This window comes from Boleophthalmus pectinirostris, unplaced genomic scaffold, assembly GCF_026225935.1.
Source record: "Boleophthalmus pectinirostris isolate CB_2022bp ecotype Guang Dong unplaced genomic scaffold, ASM2622593v1 HiC_scaffold_9, whole genome shotgun sequence".
Taxonomy (NCBI): domain Eukaryota; kingdom Metazoa; phylum Chordata; class Actinopteri; order Gobiiformes; family Gobiidae; genus Boleophthalmus; species Boleophthalmus pectinirostris.
Window position 1 is genome coordinate 2564711 of NW_026571541.1, and position 17892 is coordinate 2582602.

General features: G+C 45.7%; 1 protein-coding gene across 3 annotated transcripts in view; it reads left to right on the plus strand.

The window, feature by feature from the left end:
- Positions 1–2431, plus strand: part of gpr4 (G protein-coupled receptor 4) — a 21823-nt gene extending 19392 nt beyond the window's left edge. For 2 of the 3 annotated variants that reach the window (XM_020938632.2, XM_020938634.2), the window contains exons 2-4: positions 1–268; positions 976–1240; positions 1509–2430. The exon at positions 1–268 is cut by the window's left edge and continues 352 nt beyond it. In XM_020938632.2, the coding sequence (XP_020794291.1) occupies positions 140–268; positions 976–1240; positions 1509–2221 (1107 nt within the window). In that variant the 5' untranslated portion in view covers positions 1–139 and the 3' untranslated portion in view covers positions 2222–2430. Of the gene's footprint in view, positions 269–975; positions 1241–1508 lie in introns of all 3 variants that reach the window. The other variant, XM_055167052.1, reaches the window with a different exon arrangement.
- The last annotated feature ends 15461 nt before the right edge of the window (positions 2432–17892 follow it).

Below are 17892 nucleotides of genomic sequence, written 5' to 3' on the forward strand. Positions count from 1 at the left end.
TGTGGACCTTCTGACCCTACCCAAACCACTTGGTTTGTCATGACATGTTCCGGAGCAGTAGAGGTGTCAGCTGTGCCACTTTCAGTGAGGGGCCCCTGAGGGACTCTCGGGGGCATGAGGGCCCCTTCCACACAAAGCTATGTGCAACATCTCCTTTTGTGATGTGGACAGTAAAGTAGACCAGTACTTCCAGCCTACTCTGTACATCATAGTCATCGTGCTTGGGCTGCCCACCAACTGCATGGCTCTGTGGGCCGCATACATGCAGGTACGTCACCCCCAAGACCCCAAGACCTGTACTGTACCGTGCTGGCCCCAGGTCATCGTGGTACAGTATGGGTCTTGGGGCTCCAAATGTGCTTAAAAACTAACATATAAGCATCAAATAATCATTTCTCAGCAAATGCTGACTTGAGCCGATTGGCAAAACAAAGATATCATTTTTGCAACAGCTGTTTCCTGTTTATAGATGCAGGGCTCTGGTATAAAGACATATTATATTTCCAGTGCATCACATGAGCCAAACCTAAAGCATCACATAAAGAGAGGCTAAAAGGTCATGTAGAGGTGCAGAGAAATAAACGAAATGCAATAAAAACTGACAATAAACCCAAAGTAGTTTAATGTTTAAGATAGCTTTAGCTTTAGGCTTTTCTCACAGTGCCACAAAGTGTGAATTACTAAACATATTTTTGTCAAGCGCTGAGATCAGCATTAGAATTACAAGTATAATTTAGATATGAACTCAATTTTATATATTGAGAAGACAGGAGTTCTGTTTGGGTGATGTCAGCGTCTCATAGAGCAGAGCTCGGCCCCTGGACCCAGAGCCTGGAAACACCTGTGAGCCACACCAAACAGACCCTTCAGAGATGGTCCTAAGTGAACCATATCAATGGAAAAGACTAAACTAGGTCTGGCCTGCATAGGCCCTGCTTCTGGACCATGTGACCACAGTAGGCTGCTGTGTTGCAGGTGCGGCAGAGGAACGAGCTGGGGGTGTACCTGATGAACCTGTCTGTGGCCGACCTGCTGTACATCTCCACCCTCCCGCTGTGGATCGACTACTTTCTGCAGCGCGATGACTGGATCCATGGGCAGGAAAGCTGTAAGCTCTTCGGCTTCATCTTCTACACCAACATCTACGTGAGCATCGCATTCCTCTGCTGCATCTCCCTGGATCGTTTCCTGGCTGTGGCCTATCCTCTGCGCTTTGCCAAAGTGCGCCGTGTCAAGACAGGTCAGTGCGTTTGACCCTGGTCTTAAGCCGACTCAAAGTAAATGTGGGACTACCATGAGTGTCAATAAATGTGGAGCCACACTGGTTAGAGGTCAGATTGTGTTTACACTGAGTAAAGCCTCCTTCAGTATGAAAGCCCATGTGACCTAACCACCTGCCCCTGTGCTGTAGCTCTTAAATAAATAAATAAATAAATAAATAAATAAATAAATAAATAAATAAATAAGAATGCAATATTGAATGCCTAACCTGTGTGTATCTTCTGCAGCTATGCTGGTCAGCGCTGTGGTGTGGATCATTGAGATTGTGGCCAACTCTGCTCCTCTTTTCCACGACGAGCTGTTCCAGGACCGCTTCAACCACACCTTCTGCTTTGAGAAGTACCCCATGCAGGACTGGGTGGCGGGCATGAACCTATACAGGACGTTTCTGGGATTCCTGGGCCCTTGGACGGCCATGTTGGTAGCTTACCGAGGGATCCTGGCAGCAGTGCGTTGTAATGTGTCCACAGAGCGTGAGGAAAAGGCTAAGATCCAACGTCTGGCTCTGAGCCTGATCCTGATTGTGCTGCTGTGCTTTGGGCCCTACCACACTCTGCTGCTGGTGCGCTCCATCATGTTCTTGAGGAGGCCCTGTGACTGCAGCTCAGAGGAGAACCTGTTTGCCGCCTACCACGTGTCTTTGGCCTTGACAAGTCTCAACTGTGTGGCGGATCCCATCCTATACTGCTTTGTCAACGAAGGGGCACGCAATGACGTGGGTCGAGCTCTGATGGCCCTACTGTCTGCAGCCTGCCACAGAGGCTCCGCCTCCTCGCCCTCCCACGCCGACATTATCACAGGCTCTGTTACCATGGATACACCATTATCCACCAAGAAATATGCCTGTGTGTTCACTGATACTGATAAGAACAACAGCTACAAGACAGAGTTGGTGGCTTTGAAACAGGAGTGCCTGCAGATGACTATCCTCAGGAAGTGAGCAGTAAGTCTGGCTTTCACTGCTCTGTGAGCACAAAGTCTGGTTCTGAGCCCGACGCACAGGGTCCAAGCAGTGCTACCATTAGTGAAACTATTTTGTATTTCATTTGAACAGTTAACGTGGTCCAAATAAAGTCTTCTTATTGTAACTGCTAGCTGCTCCACTTTTTTCTTTATGTCTTCAAATCCGGGCTCCGCTCTGATAAGGGGTCCCTACAGAAAAATCCCTATAACATTATGAATGCTGAAGTACCATTTTGAGCTTATGTGTTTCCAGAGTGGACATTGGCTGGAATGCCCAGGCTGCAGTAGCCAGAGGAAGACACTTTTGTCCTGAGGGGTGCTACTTTCCTCAAACTACTCATAACACAGTAACTGCTGACCCTACTTGACCAGTCCTTCTGTTAAACTTTTCTTTTAGAGTTGTTTTTTATACTTGCATTTAACTTTTCTCTGATCTTAATTCACCTCTCAGGGATCCATTATTTGTCTGATGAATTTGTTTAGTTGTTGTTTTTTTTTTATGTAACATGCACTTGCAACTGAAAAAGAGAGGCATTTTATTGTCTTTTGTACTGGCCAAAAATAGATATATGTCCATTAAAGTTCAAGGGAAACTTGAGTCCGGAGATCGCTCAACATTTACACAGATTTGGATTATTATCATGATTTTCATCTTTCAATTTAAGTCTTCCCGGAGGGAGAATGGAGGGAATTCATTTGTGGTGAATGAGGCTGTAGCGGCTGGTGGGGGCTTGTTCCTAAAGAAACAAACTGTTTCTAATGATATCTGAACTCCTCATGACAGTTTATTATTATGGCATACGATAACATCATATCTCAATAAGCACTTTTATTTTCAGCCTGGGACGTGCTTCTCCACAGCACATGTTCACACATGACCATCTCAGATTCTGCTTCTGTCTCCTCATAAGACCACTACAGGTCCTCCACAAAGAGGACCACAGAGGGTATCACACAGGGCACCACAGAGGGACCACAGAGGGACCACAGAGGGACCACAGAAGGACCACACAGGGACCACACAGGGACCACATAGGGACCACAGAAGGACCACATAGGGACCACAGAAGGACCACAGAGGGACCACAGAAGGACCAAAGAGGACCACAGAAGGACCACAGAGGACCACAGACAGCTCTACAGTGGGACCATAAATGGACCACAGAGGGACCATGGACAGCTCCACAGAGAGATCACAGGCTGCTCCACAGAGGGACAACAGACAGGTCCACAGAGGGATCACGGGGGCAGCACCTGCAGCCCAAGAGGGAGCACAGAGGGAGCACAGAGGGGAGCACAGAGGGGAGCACAGAGGGGAGCACAGAGGGGAGCACAGAGGGGAGCACAGGCAGCTCCACGGGGGGTAGCACAGCTGTATGTTTGCTGTATGTCCGGCCGCTGTGTGCAAAGGACATGTTCTCACGGTTCCCAGAGACAAACAGACCCAGGACAAATAAACTCACTCACACATAGTGGACGTGCCGCCTTCAGGCAAGACTCTACAGACAACACTCTTCTTATTCAAGCTTTAGTTTTTTGTAATTTTTGCTCTCTCCTCATATAAGATTTCACGTGGAAAGAACAACATTGTGCAATCTGCCCCTACACATGGTTTATTATTTCATTTAATGCATCCACACATTAAGGGGACAACTTCAAAGGCATTTTCTCAGCGTATTTCCCTCACAGGGACACTCAGATCTCACCTTAAAGTGTCATCTACACACACCCAAGTCTACAGTCTAGTACTTAAAGGGGCTTTATCTGATTTTGCCCGTTTCAAAAAACAGAATGCGTTCATTTGAAACAGTTTGCATTTGCAAGTTCTTCCTCACTTACCTTATGCATTCTGACCATCCTAATTATTCACCATGATGTGTTTAATAGTGCTTTTCACAATTCTCACACACCAGAGGAGTTTTGCTGTGATGGTAAAACTAACAACAACTAGCATGTTAATGTGCACTTCCTGATTATTGGACAGTAAAATGCTTTATAAGTAGATGCAGTCAGTACACACTGGAGCTGCACGTACAGTACGTCTGTACTGGGGCACATTTTGCTCAAATACATGGGACAAAATCAGGGACAGGGCTTTAATGAGGTTTACTCAGAAACTAAATAAGATATTCTAAATCCCCTCCCTATGTATTTACCAACATAAAATGCCTCAAATGTACAGGCCCATATAAAAAACACTACATGATGTAAAAATTACAATAGGCCTGCATTTCGCTTCTTCCATTTATAATTCATCATCATGTCTCAAGTGTTCCAAGTGTTCCATTCAGATCTAGGCTGCAGTTCTCTGAGGTGACTGCTGCTGTGAGAAATAAAAATATACTTCACACAGCAGTCTCCTCTCTGCCCTTGTGAGAATGCCCCCTACAGGACAGTCCATCATTTCACACAGACTGACCTGCAGGAGAAGTGTGATATGCGGACGGTAGGTGGCGCCATAGTCCAGCATAAGGAGCTCAGGCCTCTTCTCCATCAAATCTGCTCAGACACTGAAGACAAAGTCGTTAGCCTCATGTTAAACCAGTGAGGATTTGAACATTGTCTGGTAAACCGACAGACGTTCCCCATGGAGGTTATTGCGGTAAGAGTTGTGTAGTCCTCACTTACATTTCCTTGCGTAACTTTATAAGGAAATTGTACTTTTTAGAGGACTTTTGTAGAAACATACTTTTACTCCTACATGAGAAATATGTTTCTCATGTTGAAGTAATAATACTCTTACTTGAGTAAAAGATGCGGTTCCTTTTCTCAGTGTCTTCAAGACATAAGCTTTATATGACAATATGAAATGATTTGAACATTTGTGTTTCTTGCAGCTCTTTCAGATATGATTTAGTTTGTCTCATTTTTGTGTTTTGTAACAACTAAACTATAAGCGCGAAATAATAATAGGCAACTTGAAGCCATGTAATTAAAGAGCCCATATGAGACTATTTTATGATCTATGTTCTAATGTTGTTTCCTCATCACAAACAGACCTGGAGTTGTGTTTTGTTTCATTCACATGTTTCTCTCAAACTGAAAATACTCTGTTCTACCTTGTGATGTCATGTGGTAATACAGAAAGTGACGTCCTTCAGTAGAATCATTTGGGTAATTTCAGCTCTGGACTTGCTAATCTCTATTACACAAAAGGCAAAAGGAGCTGTTAACTTGATACTACAGCTACATGACGTCTACAAGGTGGAACAGGACATTTTCAGCTTTACAGACTAATAATAAAGAGTTACTCAAACACAACTGCAGGTCTGTTTTTGAGGCAATTTTGTGTTTTAAAGAACCTTTAAAGGAGTTGAGTTTGAAAAATTAAAACAGTAACATCTGAATCATAACATTTGATTTTCGTTGTAACTTTGCTTAAGATCTTTAAAAGGATGATGTCATTCTGAGAAATAAAAGAGAAACGGGGGATGGGACAAGACACACAAGAGTGAGATCAGGTCCACGAGAACAGCACAAGTTTGACCTCAAAAGTGTCTCATTAGCTTTGACTGACCAGTGCCGGTACGGTCCCCCTGTTGTTCGTGAAAGTGAAGACTATTATCCTGCCTTTACCCATAGTCCCACCAGCCTGTACGTGTTACAGGATCACACAGTGGACACAAAGTCCTCCAGAGATCATTTCAAACGTTATAAACTTTGTGTAAATACTTCACCAGAAAACACTTCAGTAAAGATATGGTGTCCTGGTGTGATACTTATGCACTTCTTGGTGTAGTTCTGGTGTAGTCCTGGTGTAGTTCCTGTGTAGTCCTGGTGTAGTTCCTGTGTAGTCCTGGTGTAGTTCCTGTGTGGTCCTGGTGTAGTCCTGGTGTAGTCCCTGTGTAGTTTCTGTGTAGTCCTGGTATAGTTCCTGTGTAGTCCTGGTGTAGTCCTGGTATAGTTCCTGTGTAGTTTCTGTGTAGTCCTGGTTTAGTCCTGGTATAGTTCCTGTGTAGTTCCTGTGTAGTCCTGGTGTAGTTCCTGTGTGGTCCTGGTGTAGTCCTGGTATAGTTCCTGTGTAGTTTCTGTGTAGTCCTGGTTTAGTCCTGGTATAGTTCCTGTGTAGTCCTGGTGTAGTTCCTGTGTGGTCCTGGTGTAGTCCTGGTATAGTTCCTGTGTAGTTTCTGTGTAGTCCTGGTTTAGTCCTGGTATAGTTCCTGTGTAGTCCTGGTGTAGTTCCTGTGTGGTCCTGGTGTAGTCCTGGTGTAGTCCCTGTGTAGTTTCTGTGTAGTCCTGGTTTAGTCCTGGTATAGTTCCTGTGTAGTCCTGGTGTAGTCCTGGTATAGTTCCTGTGTAGTCCTGGTGTAGTTCCTGTGTAGTCCTGGTGTAGTTCCTGTGTGGTCCTGGTGTAGTCCTGGTGTAGTCCCTGTGTAGTTCCTGTGTGGTCCTGGTGTAGTCCCTGTGTGGTTCCTGTGTAGTCCTGGTGTAGTCCTGGTATAGTTCCTGTGTAGTCCTGGTGTAGTCCTGGTGTAGTCCTGGTATAGTTCCTGTGTAGTCCTGGTGTAGTCCTGGTATAGTTCCTGTGTAGTCCTGGTGTAGTCCTGGTGTAGTTCCTGTGTAGTCCTGGTGTAGTTCCTGTGTAGTCCTGGTGTAGTCCTGGTGTATAGTTCCTGTGTAGTCCTGGTGTAGTCCTGGTGTAGTCCTGTGTAGTGTGTGTTCCTGTGTAGTCCTGGTGTAGTTCCTGTGTAGTCCTGGTGTAGTTCCTGGTGTAGTTCCTGTGTAGTCCTGTGTAGTCCTGTGTAGTCCTGGTAGTTCCTGGTGTAGTCCAGGTGTAGTTCCTGTGTAGTCCTGGTATAGTTCCTGTGTAGTCCTGGTATAGTTCCTGTGTAGTCCTGGTGTAGTCCTGGTGTAGTCCTGGTTAGGGTTGTGGTTGTAAGGCTGCTTTGTTGGACGACTATGTGGGGGAATTCTAAATGAGCTGAAGTTTGGATGCGACGTGTTGGGACTACAGAGCAGTCTCGGTCCCAGGCTCAGAGACGGCGGTGGGGGTGGGGATGGGTGGGGGTTGTTTGGCGCTGTAGCAGGAGGAGGGGGTAGGGTGGTGGGTGCTGTGGGGGATTGGGTGGTTATAAATGGGAAAGCATCCATGTCCTGTGCTCCTCTGCAGTCTTATTTTTTTCTCAGTTGTGGCCCACATCAGTCGACCTGTGCCGATGTGAGCATTTCCATGGCAACACAAACCTGCCCAAGACCACTGTGATGAAGAGAGAGAAGAATGAATGTCCCTCCCCCAAACCACTGCAGAGGACAGCTGTAGACTGTATGTTCTCTGAGCAGAGTTATATGGAGTTCATTCATTTTGGGGGAGTTGCACTACATTAAGCAGGTGTACTTGTGTTTGGGGGCAGGTGCGTCTGTACAAAGGACAGCGTTCAGAAGTGAAATGGGCCATGAGTCGCTCACACTGGTGTGTGATGGGAGCGTGACATTGCGGAGGGTAAAGCTCCGCAGCAGCAGCCCGGGTGCATACTAATGCAGGCTCTGCTGCACACTGCTCTGTCCTCAGCCTCCTGCCTGTGGGACGTGTCCCTTTGGACAGGAGGGACACTCAGAGACAGCAGGGCTCTGTGGACACACTGGACAGCCCCTGCACATGCTGATAGGCTGCCCACAGACTGGGTGTGTTGCTAGGCTCGCTCTGAACATAGTCTGTCTGACATATGCTTTCAAAGCAGTGCTCTTCGCAGCTTGCAGCAGTTGCCATGGAAACCTCAATGCCATTTCCCTTTTGTTAATACCGCTCAGTTTCCTTCAGGTTTTTTTTTTTTTTTAAACAGATGATACTTTCCTTCTCCTCACAGCAGCAGCTTACTGCTGTGTATGTGTGTTTCTTCAATGTCAGCTCATGTGGTCAAACCCAGCCCATATTTTCTGGCCCTTCAGATTCTGAGAAATACTGCACAGGTCAGCTGTTTCCTGACCTGCTCCACCAGACTCCACCTAACCTCCAGCGCCTAGTACCTGTAATTTCATTTACACCAGAATACACAAGACACATCCACTGTCTGTACATACCAGGCATGGTCAATCTTCTACTGGACATCAGCCTGTGTAGTTCAGAGACGCTCAGGTCCATCTGAGGACATGTCTCCCTTGTGTCACAGGAGGAGGCATTAGAAAGCCTACAGAGAAGCATGTGTTGCTATAGAAGCTATAGAGCAACTGTGACAACAACAATTTCCACTGACTGATTTGCCACATTGTTTCACTTTCATTTGCAGAGCGTCTGTGGTGAGGTCCTCCTTACTATTGTCCCTGTGAGCTCCTGTGTGTGCGCTGGTGTGCCAGGAGATGTGAGCATGTGGGTTGTCTTTGTTAGTCAGTATGGGAGCAGATCTCCACAGCAGGTGGACTGGAATAGTCCTGCTGAAGGTCCTCTCTGATGGTGATGTCATCAGCAGGGGGTCTGAGGAGACGTAGGATTCACGGTAACCTTTAAAGCTTTTACTTTGATACTGTGATAGACAGGGACACTATCTGTGGAGAGGGACACTATCTGTGGAGAGGGACACTATCTGTGGAGGGACACTGGGTCTGTGGACAGGGACGGGGTCTGTGGACAAGGACGGGTTCTGTGGACAGGGACGGGGTCTGTGGACAGGGACGGGGTCTGTGGACAGGGACAGGGTCTGTGGAGAGGGACAGGGTCTGTGGACAGGGACAGGGTCTGTGGACAGGGACAGGGTCTGTGGAGAGGGACAGGGTCTGTGGACAGGGACAGGGTCTGTGGACAGGGACAGGGTCTGTGGACAGGGACAGGGTCTGTCCCTGAGTGAGTGTGAAATAGTTTGGTAGATGAGAGCAGCTGAAGTGCCGAGTGCACATTTCACTGTGGCCCACTTTCACTGCAGAACATCCATCTGAGACACAGGGTCTCCTGGGGACGGCCTGCACCAGGTTCTGAGCTGCTCCAGGAGCAGTACGCTGAGCTATTTCTCACACGGTCCTGTGGGCTTTCACTGTGCTATTGTTAGGCTCCAAAGGCTGAAGGGAGAGTGAGGCACCAGTGTAAGAACTGAGCAGATGCTGTTTAAAGAACAGGACAAGATATCATATATAAATGTACAGTGTCCTCTTCTATATGCAGTCACGAGACAACAAACACGTGTCTATATCAGATCTAACTGTTTATTTCAGATCACATTAATAATAAAAATATAGAGTTTTTTTACTTTCTTCTATGAACAAATGAGTTTGTGAAGTTCGTTTAAACAACAGTATCAAGTGTCTTTAATGACGTTTAGAAACAACACTCAAAAATCATGCAGAAAATGAAATAAAGGAAACATTAACAGTGATGCCTGAGTGTTTTGAAGTCAAGCGTATTTCACTGTGGCATTATTTAAATTAATATTCATTAGAAATGAGCATTAGCTCTTGCACCAAGACTCCCTTTATAATCCCTTTATATAAGTTCTCACCTCATTTGTTGACTGTTTACTCTCAGTCACTTACACCTGCAGCTCATGACCACTGCCTCATCTTTACGTAGTTCACAATTTTAATACCACTTGGCAAAAAACAAAAAACAAACAAACAAAAAAAAACCTAGACTTACACAAGCTGAAGTAGTGATGATAACAGTGAGCTAACTGATCATCTGACTGAAAGTAACACTGTTAGTGTTAACAAGTTAACAGCCACAGGTTTGGAAGAGTCAGGTTTGTGGAGATTCAACACCACTCACAGTTTTCAGTGTTTGTCAGTGTAATCAAAGATAAATAAAGAAAAATAAAGAAAATAAAGAAAACATGCAAAATATGGTTTTATTTTGTTAACTAAGAAGTTACAGAGTGGAGCTTTAAATAATACTGATAAAAATATAAGCACACGGCTGTGTGCGTGTGTGTGTCTTTCACATGAATACCTGCAGTAGGTTCAGTGTTCTGAGCTCTGCCTGTCCCAGTGTAGGTCTCACCGTGAGCACCGGGCCTCACCGTGAGCACCGGGCCTCACCTCGAGCACCGGGCCTCACCTCGAGCACCGGGCCTCACCGTGAGCACCGGGCCTCACCGTGAGCACCAGGCCAAAGTCCTTAGAGGGTGAAGGAGCTGCGGGGTGTGAGAGATTATGGGACATGTTTTTGAAGAAAATAAAATTTATTCAAAACATTTTGTTCATTCAAGCTGCCGTGTTTGACATAAAACAAGAGAATGTTTCTTTGTTTTTTGTTTTACATTCACAGCAGCCGTGTGAGCTGCACAGGTCAGGGGGCTCTGCCAAACAGAGCCAGAAGCAAATATATACACTACATATGAGCGGCATACAAGAGTAGTACATTAGAAACAGTAGAAAATAGAACAGAAATGTTCATACCTCTGGAGTTATTCAGAGTGCTCCAAAAGCACATTTAAGGCAGGCTTTTACATGAGGCCGAGCTCCACATCAGTCCTCCTGAGCAGACTGTGGACCTGCTCAGTCCTGAAAGCCAAAGCCAGCCCTGCACCAGTGCTTCAACCCTCACATGTAAACTGTTTCATCTTTATTTAGATTTATCATGCAGCATTTTCTGTCATGAAGCATCTGTCCTGATTGTCTTGTTTTGCAAACATGTGTGATAAACTGTTTCAGATAATGACACCATACAACAGACATACTAGTATATGACACATACTAGTACATGAGCCTCACTGGTGAAGTGTGTTGAGCTGGAGACAGTTGCGCGCATGTGCCGTCCCTCGGAGCTGCTTCTTTGGTGGAGGATGGGCGGAGGTGAGACAGGAGAGTGAGGAGGTTGGTCAGACCATGTGGTGGTGAACTCCGTTTCCCAGAGGCCTTTGTAATGACAGCCCAAAAGCCCGGTGCCAATCAGCCGATGGCATGAGGGTGCCGAGGCGGAGCTAGTTGGCAGTTGGGTGGACTCATGGTGGATGGGTCAGGAGCAGGGTGGCAGATGGACATGCTGAGGCCATCCCCTCTCCAAACAAATGCTGTTGTAAAAGGATGTGAGAAAATGAAGGGAATTTTCAGAGAGCACTTCTGTACCAGACATACTGCTCATGTGATTCTACCTCAGACTGTAAAACCTGTGGGACACTATCTGAACATCTGCCCCTGTGGAGCTGTGACTGCACACATCAGGCTCTGTTGGCCCACAAGAGCAGCTCTGTCCTACTGTATGGAGAGACCAGGGGAGGCCTTGTTACACTGGGTTATGCATTTGACTCTTATTTGGTTTAAACTCAATGTATGTTCACAGGGTTTGGTCCACCTTTTGAGATTAAGCTTTGAACCAGATTTAAATTGATTCTGAGCAAATTTAGTGCAAAGTTTGAATGTCTGGAGTAGGACTGCCATGACAACTCATTTTGCAATAATTACTTTAAAATATTGATTATATTGAAATTACTCTGTATCACACACAATAACTCTACTAGTGTAAACCCCAATCTAAATGTATATGTAATGTATCTTTAATCACTAGTCCCTCTAGTTAGCTTCACCCCTTCAAGTTATGTTGGTGATCTCAGCTGCAAACTACCAACTGAACAAGTCTGTATAGTAATTATCATGACAGGCCTAGTCTAGGGTCTTGTGTAATTTCACAAATAAATCCTGAGCTGCAATATGGATATAGAAATGTCATTTTTTTAAACTTTCTCAGGACGCGCACTAGAATGAAGCTAAAGACCTAAAGGAGTCTCACATGTGTCCATGCAGAGGAGGTAAGCTCATCTTCAGAGGACATAAGAACAATCCAGCAGCAGGCTGAGGGAGTGCAGGGGTCTCCTAAGCAGGTTCAATGGTTTATTTAGCCCACAATCATGTACAAACAGACAGAACCTTTACAGCTTTGTACGGTGACACAGGAGCATTCACTGGTCCATTAGCGCTCCGCACATGGAATGACTGTCCTGTCTCTGCATATGTACCAGTGCAAATCAAAATACTCACATGCAACGCTTCAAAATGTACATTACCTCAGGTCACAGCAAAAGTTAGCGAAAAGTTCATTTTTTAAGTATAAAGTACTCAGTATTAGTAGTCCTGGACATTCATATAACAGCGTTGTTGGTCTCATTTGGGTTGTAAACATCGGAGCCTAGCTTTGTTTCACTGGAGAAAGTTGTAGTCAGTTGAATGGATGATCAGATGGAGGAGGGGTGGAGCGATGCTGGCCCTTTGGGTAGCACTAAGAGCAGCTAACTCAAGAGTCCTACCTCCTCCTACTCGGCAGCCGTGGCCTTGGCAGCTGAGCGTGATTGGTTGCTGTGATAATAGCTGGTTGGCCTGTAGTTGGCATGGAGACGGGTGAATGTGGATGTTGACCTTGGGACAGATGCAGCACACACAGAAGTATGAGGCTTGGACGCACTCTCCAGAGGTGTGGGACCTCATGCTCTGACTGTTCACACACATGAGGAGCACTGTTTGTGAGAGGAGTTCATTTCAAATCTATAGAAGTGTTTGAGCAGTGTGCTGTGGGCGTCTGTGTGTCCATTAGGCATGGGCCAATAAACAATAAATATTCTATCATCAGACTGTGCAGACAGAAGTCACCTGTCCAACAGGTTCTCTTCTCACTCACTGTTGTGTTTCAGAATAATTCTTCTATAGTTCTTTAAGGGGACACTATGTAATATGAGGAAAATCTCCTATACCTTATATATTAATCTTATCTATGGATTATTCCCTTCAACATATACATGTATTTTGGGTCACTTAAATAATTAGGGATACATCCATAGCTTCTGAAGTCATGTGCTCTCCAGTGAACAGTGCCAGGAGCTTGGAGCTGGTGCAGGTGTAGAGTGTGTGGATCAGTAGATCACACGTTGAAACCTCAGAGGGGAAGTCAGGCCACTTTGGTCCTAAAAGTTCATCAGTATAAACAGTACCATACAAACAGTTTCACACGCAGACACTATCACCACAGCACAGTGCAAGCTCTGGCACTGGTCATGGGGAGGAGGCATGACCACATCCACAGGTATGAGTGGATCCTCCTTTACTGTGACATAGCCAGTACAAATAAGAATCAAGTTCGTGGAGATGCAAACCCACACACATATAAAAAGTTACACAGTAAGGCTTTATGATGCAATTTGTTGTATATTGTAACTGTCAGTCATTTTGTGATATTATTATTATAGAATTGCTAAATCATTGCTAATAAATAGTTTTGGCCATGATCACGGTGACACATTTCATTGTCCCATGCCTAAAGTCTGTGGTGTGTGTGTCCAGGCCACACCGAAACAACCAGCTGAGAGCATGAGGCACTAGTATGTTAAAGATGGACGAGGTCACATGGGCACAGGGGGAGGCAGTGATTGGTTGGTTTGGTTGGTCAGGTGACTGGAAGGGTTATGGACAGTCGAGTAGTCAGATCACAGGATGAGGGTTTGCAGCTATAACGTCAGGAGGTTCCATCCAAATGTATGGAAGCCCGACAGGTTTTAGCTTGTGGTGAAGACTAGACAGAACACCCACCCAGCCCGACACACACACAGGCACACACACACACACACACACACACACACACACACACACACACACACACACACACACACACACACACACACACACACACACACACACACACACGCACACAACCACACAAACACACAAACACACACATCTATACCCAACACATAATCACTATTTGGCTCCAGCTTACCATACCTATCTGGACTCCTCGCTGTCTTTATGGTAAATGCTTTTGGTCTCTGTAAGGACTGGGTGGAGTAAGTAAACCCCCTTCAGTCACAACACACACACACACACACATACACACATACACACATACATACACACACACCCACACACACACACACACATACAGAATGAATAGGTTTGCATAGACAGTCATTCGGTCGCAGAACATGCAGCGTGGAACCTCCCCACACGTGTTACTGTGAAGATGCGGAGTGTGGTGAAATGTGAAGAATAAGACAACAGAAGACAGGTGATGCTAAAATGAACATTTATAATGACTGCTGTTGCTTTTGCAAACGAATCCTTAAAAAACTCAGATATAGATATATTAGCACTAGATTGCCCACTTCACTGGTAATCCACAAGTCAAGAAACACAACTCACTAGGTATTTTTCTCTTTACAAACACAATGCTACAGTTACATTAAATAGTCAATACTTTATGATGCTGTTAAAAGCAACCACTATAATACTACAAATGAAACAAAACAATGATAATATCCATTCACTTTTCCAGTCGATCCCTTTTTCTTTTGCGGTATTTATTGATAGCATAAGAATAAATAGCGGACGTGGTGTTGCCGAGGCGATGGGGCAGGCAGCATAAGCCTAAGAGTGGAGCTCACAGCGATGGAATGGCACTGGCTATCCAATACTAGTCAGATCTGTGGAGGGGCGACATGGAAGTATGCTGATCGATGCAGGTTTTGGATGCAGGACTGCAGATGTAAACGAGGGCTGGACTCTGCACTCCCTCACAATGATATGTGTCTAAAATGGCATCTAGGTTCCACTATAGCGGACATCCACACACTCCAGACTCATGGACAGCTACAGCTCTAGCACATGGATGAGGTCAGAAGACTACATGCGAATAGGACACAAGCGTCCACCGTCATGCGTATGCTGCCGGCACCAGCGCTCCACACATCTGTCTGTACAGCAAAACTGACCGAGTATTTACAACCAGAGCGAGATGAAACTGCCAACAGTTGATCTTTCTTTTTTTTTTTCAACTGTATATTTTTTCTCTTCTTAGTTTTTTGTTCTTTTGTGACTCTTTTGCTATAGTTATTCCCAATGTTAAGCAACAAACATAAAGTATCCAATCATGGCTAGCATTGCACAGTCTCAGAGGTTTGGGGATGGAATGGAGAGTTACTGTTCCAAGCAGTTGGATGAACACACAGGGGACGGAAGAGGAAGGTCAATAAAGTTTATGAAAGGGTGAAAGTTCAAAGTTCAAGAAGACGGATGGCAGCTCCGCTTCACATAGCCTCGCTGTGTGTTGATGTTAAACAAAAAAGAAAAACAAATACATAGAGTTTGAAATGGACTTTTAAAAAATCTTTCCCACCACAGAAAGTCAAATGGAGCTAAAGCAGAAGGAGACAGTAGAGAGGCGGTGTGGGGGTGAGCAGTGAGGACCCCGGCACACTATGGCACAATAATGAGCCCACACCAGATGAGGGTTAGAGAAGCGGCTGGCATGAGCGGAGCTGAGGGGCAGTCCAGAGCCAGCCTGCCTGGGTTAATCCTGCTGGGTGAGGAGGAAGAGGAGGAGGAGGTGGTGGTGGGGGCAAGGTGCTGTTTAAAGTACATGAGCAACATCATGTTATGAGCATGCTGGCTTCATGGGTGCTTCCAGGAGGGATGGGTGTCCCATAGACAGAACAAGGCTCGGGCGTGTCCTTGTAGTCACTGAGGGCGGAGCCTCTCGGGGGTTTGGCACAGGTTTGGAGAGAGGACACTCATGAGGGGTGGGACAGGGCAGTGAAAGTGCAAAAGGAGAGGGCATGGACAGAGAAAGTGGGTGTGCGGGGACTAGGAGGTAAACAGGCTACACACACAAATGGCATTTTGTTAAACTGCTCTATGTTCAGACAAAGCATACAGTACAAATTAAACCAGGAAAATACAGTGAACAGGAAAAAGAAGCAGAACAGTGGTATGACGATGCAGTCTACAGCTGCTGGTGCTACGATGAAGGCCCACGACACTGGGTATGGACAGCCCACGCCCACAGGAAGTACTGCAGGTGGGATGAGTGGGGGCGACGGAGGCGACTGGGGGCAGCGTCTGCTGGGGTGGGCCCCTCACCAATGCTGCTTTTGACCCTGTGCATCTTCACAGAACTAGCCCTCCCCCTACAGCCCTGAACAACCCACTCCCCACGCGAATACATGGACGGACGAAAGTTTGTCCTGAATATAAGTGGAGGTACTCACTGTTATGTAACATGTAAACACTTGAGTTATTTGTTCTGATCGAGTGCAGTTGGACTGAGATACTAGCGTACTGGAGTAGCCACATTTGTCTCGGGTTAGGGCTGTAGTGACCCTCCTGTCCACCTGGTGTAGTCATGTCATACTACAACACCAAACAACGGCAAAACAAGTCGCGCCCCCCAGCCGCCTGTGCACTCGCCGCTGCCTTTAGTGGTCTGCACACGCATGTGTGGGGACTGGAGTTAGCAACAGGGCCTTTACAAAAACTCACTAAGACGTAGCAAAATATCCTTTGTTCCACAGTTTTGTTCATATCTTTTATGGTCACAATAAACATGAGATGAAAAGCATTTGTTGGCATGTAAAACTATCCAAATGCTGGAGCCTCTACACATGCTAAATGAAGGACACACACTTTGTTAGCTTGTTTCTTTTCACGCTTCACTTGGATTTCATGCAATATTAACGTGCAAAAAAGATAACATCTATGTCACAAAATACATTTTATTATTACTATAAAAGGCTGTAATAATTCTATCTAGTCACATTTTATGTAGCATTAGTATGCTAACCTATTACTATGCTAATTGTCCTAGCCCCAGAGAGTGGTGCTGTTCCATGTCGACACTGCAGGATCCAGAGGAGCGGCCAACCCTGGACTTTGCTAATGCCGTTTGTCCGCTATGCTTCGGGAATCGTGGGAGCGCTCAGGGTACAACGCTCTAGAACTAGACATGCTCATTTGGCACTTTTCACATTTTCATCTTTATAAAAGTAAGTCTTCTCTTATCTAACGCGCATGAAACCAATATGTTCGTTTGGCACAAATAGACTTATAAAACTAGCAGTTTAGACCAGCCTCTGCAGCTAATGATAAGTCGATATGTTTTACTCAGAAATGTTAGTACAACAGGTTTTATCAAATAGCAGCATTTTTACAGATGAGAATGGACTTGTAAACCGCAGCTCACACGGCTTGCGCAGACATGGACAGCACAGGTATTGCTTTGTACTCGTCACATGATACTGGTAATATGCACCGAGCTCCACAGCGCTGGCTCCGACCTACACATTCAACTATACATTCTTCACTGATAATTACTGTCACTTAATGCTCCCATGTTTTAAACGACCTGTTTTCAGATTTAAGCTCCACCATAGTTGTGGGCCTCCTCTGGAGCACAGGGGTTTAGAGTGGGACCTGAGGACCAGCTAAAGTCCTGCAGCTCCTCAGCAGCTCCTCAGATCTGCTCTGTTCATTGGTCTGGCTCCTCACAGACGTGGTGCATGTGTGCCCAGCAGAGGAGGCACTGCCCTTCAGCTGCTGCCCTGACAGAGTCACCCATGGAGTGATGAAGGAGGTGTTAGGATGGGAGTGCTCGGAGGAGGTGGCTGAGGAGAGGGTGGATGTTGGATGGTGTAAAGAAGCCTCCTTCTCAAGCTGTGGACAAACGCCTGTGTGGTGCTACAGCACTCAGCGCGTTTGGCCAATAAGAATAGGACATGTGATATGCTTCTCTTGTCTATAGGTTAGAGGCGATCTGTAGCATTTCTGTTAGGAATTCCCTTTAGGATATGCACACTGACAACTGGATAATTTGAAAAAAAAAACAAAAAAAAAACGGCTGATATGTGTTTGAAATGTAGGTTTAGTATCTGCCTTGCACTGTAAACCAACCCACATCCCATGTACAATCGTTACAAGAGCAGGCGGACAGGTGACCTCTTCCTGGGCCTAGTCACTGAAACACACACACAT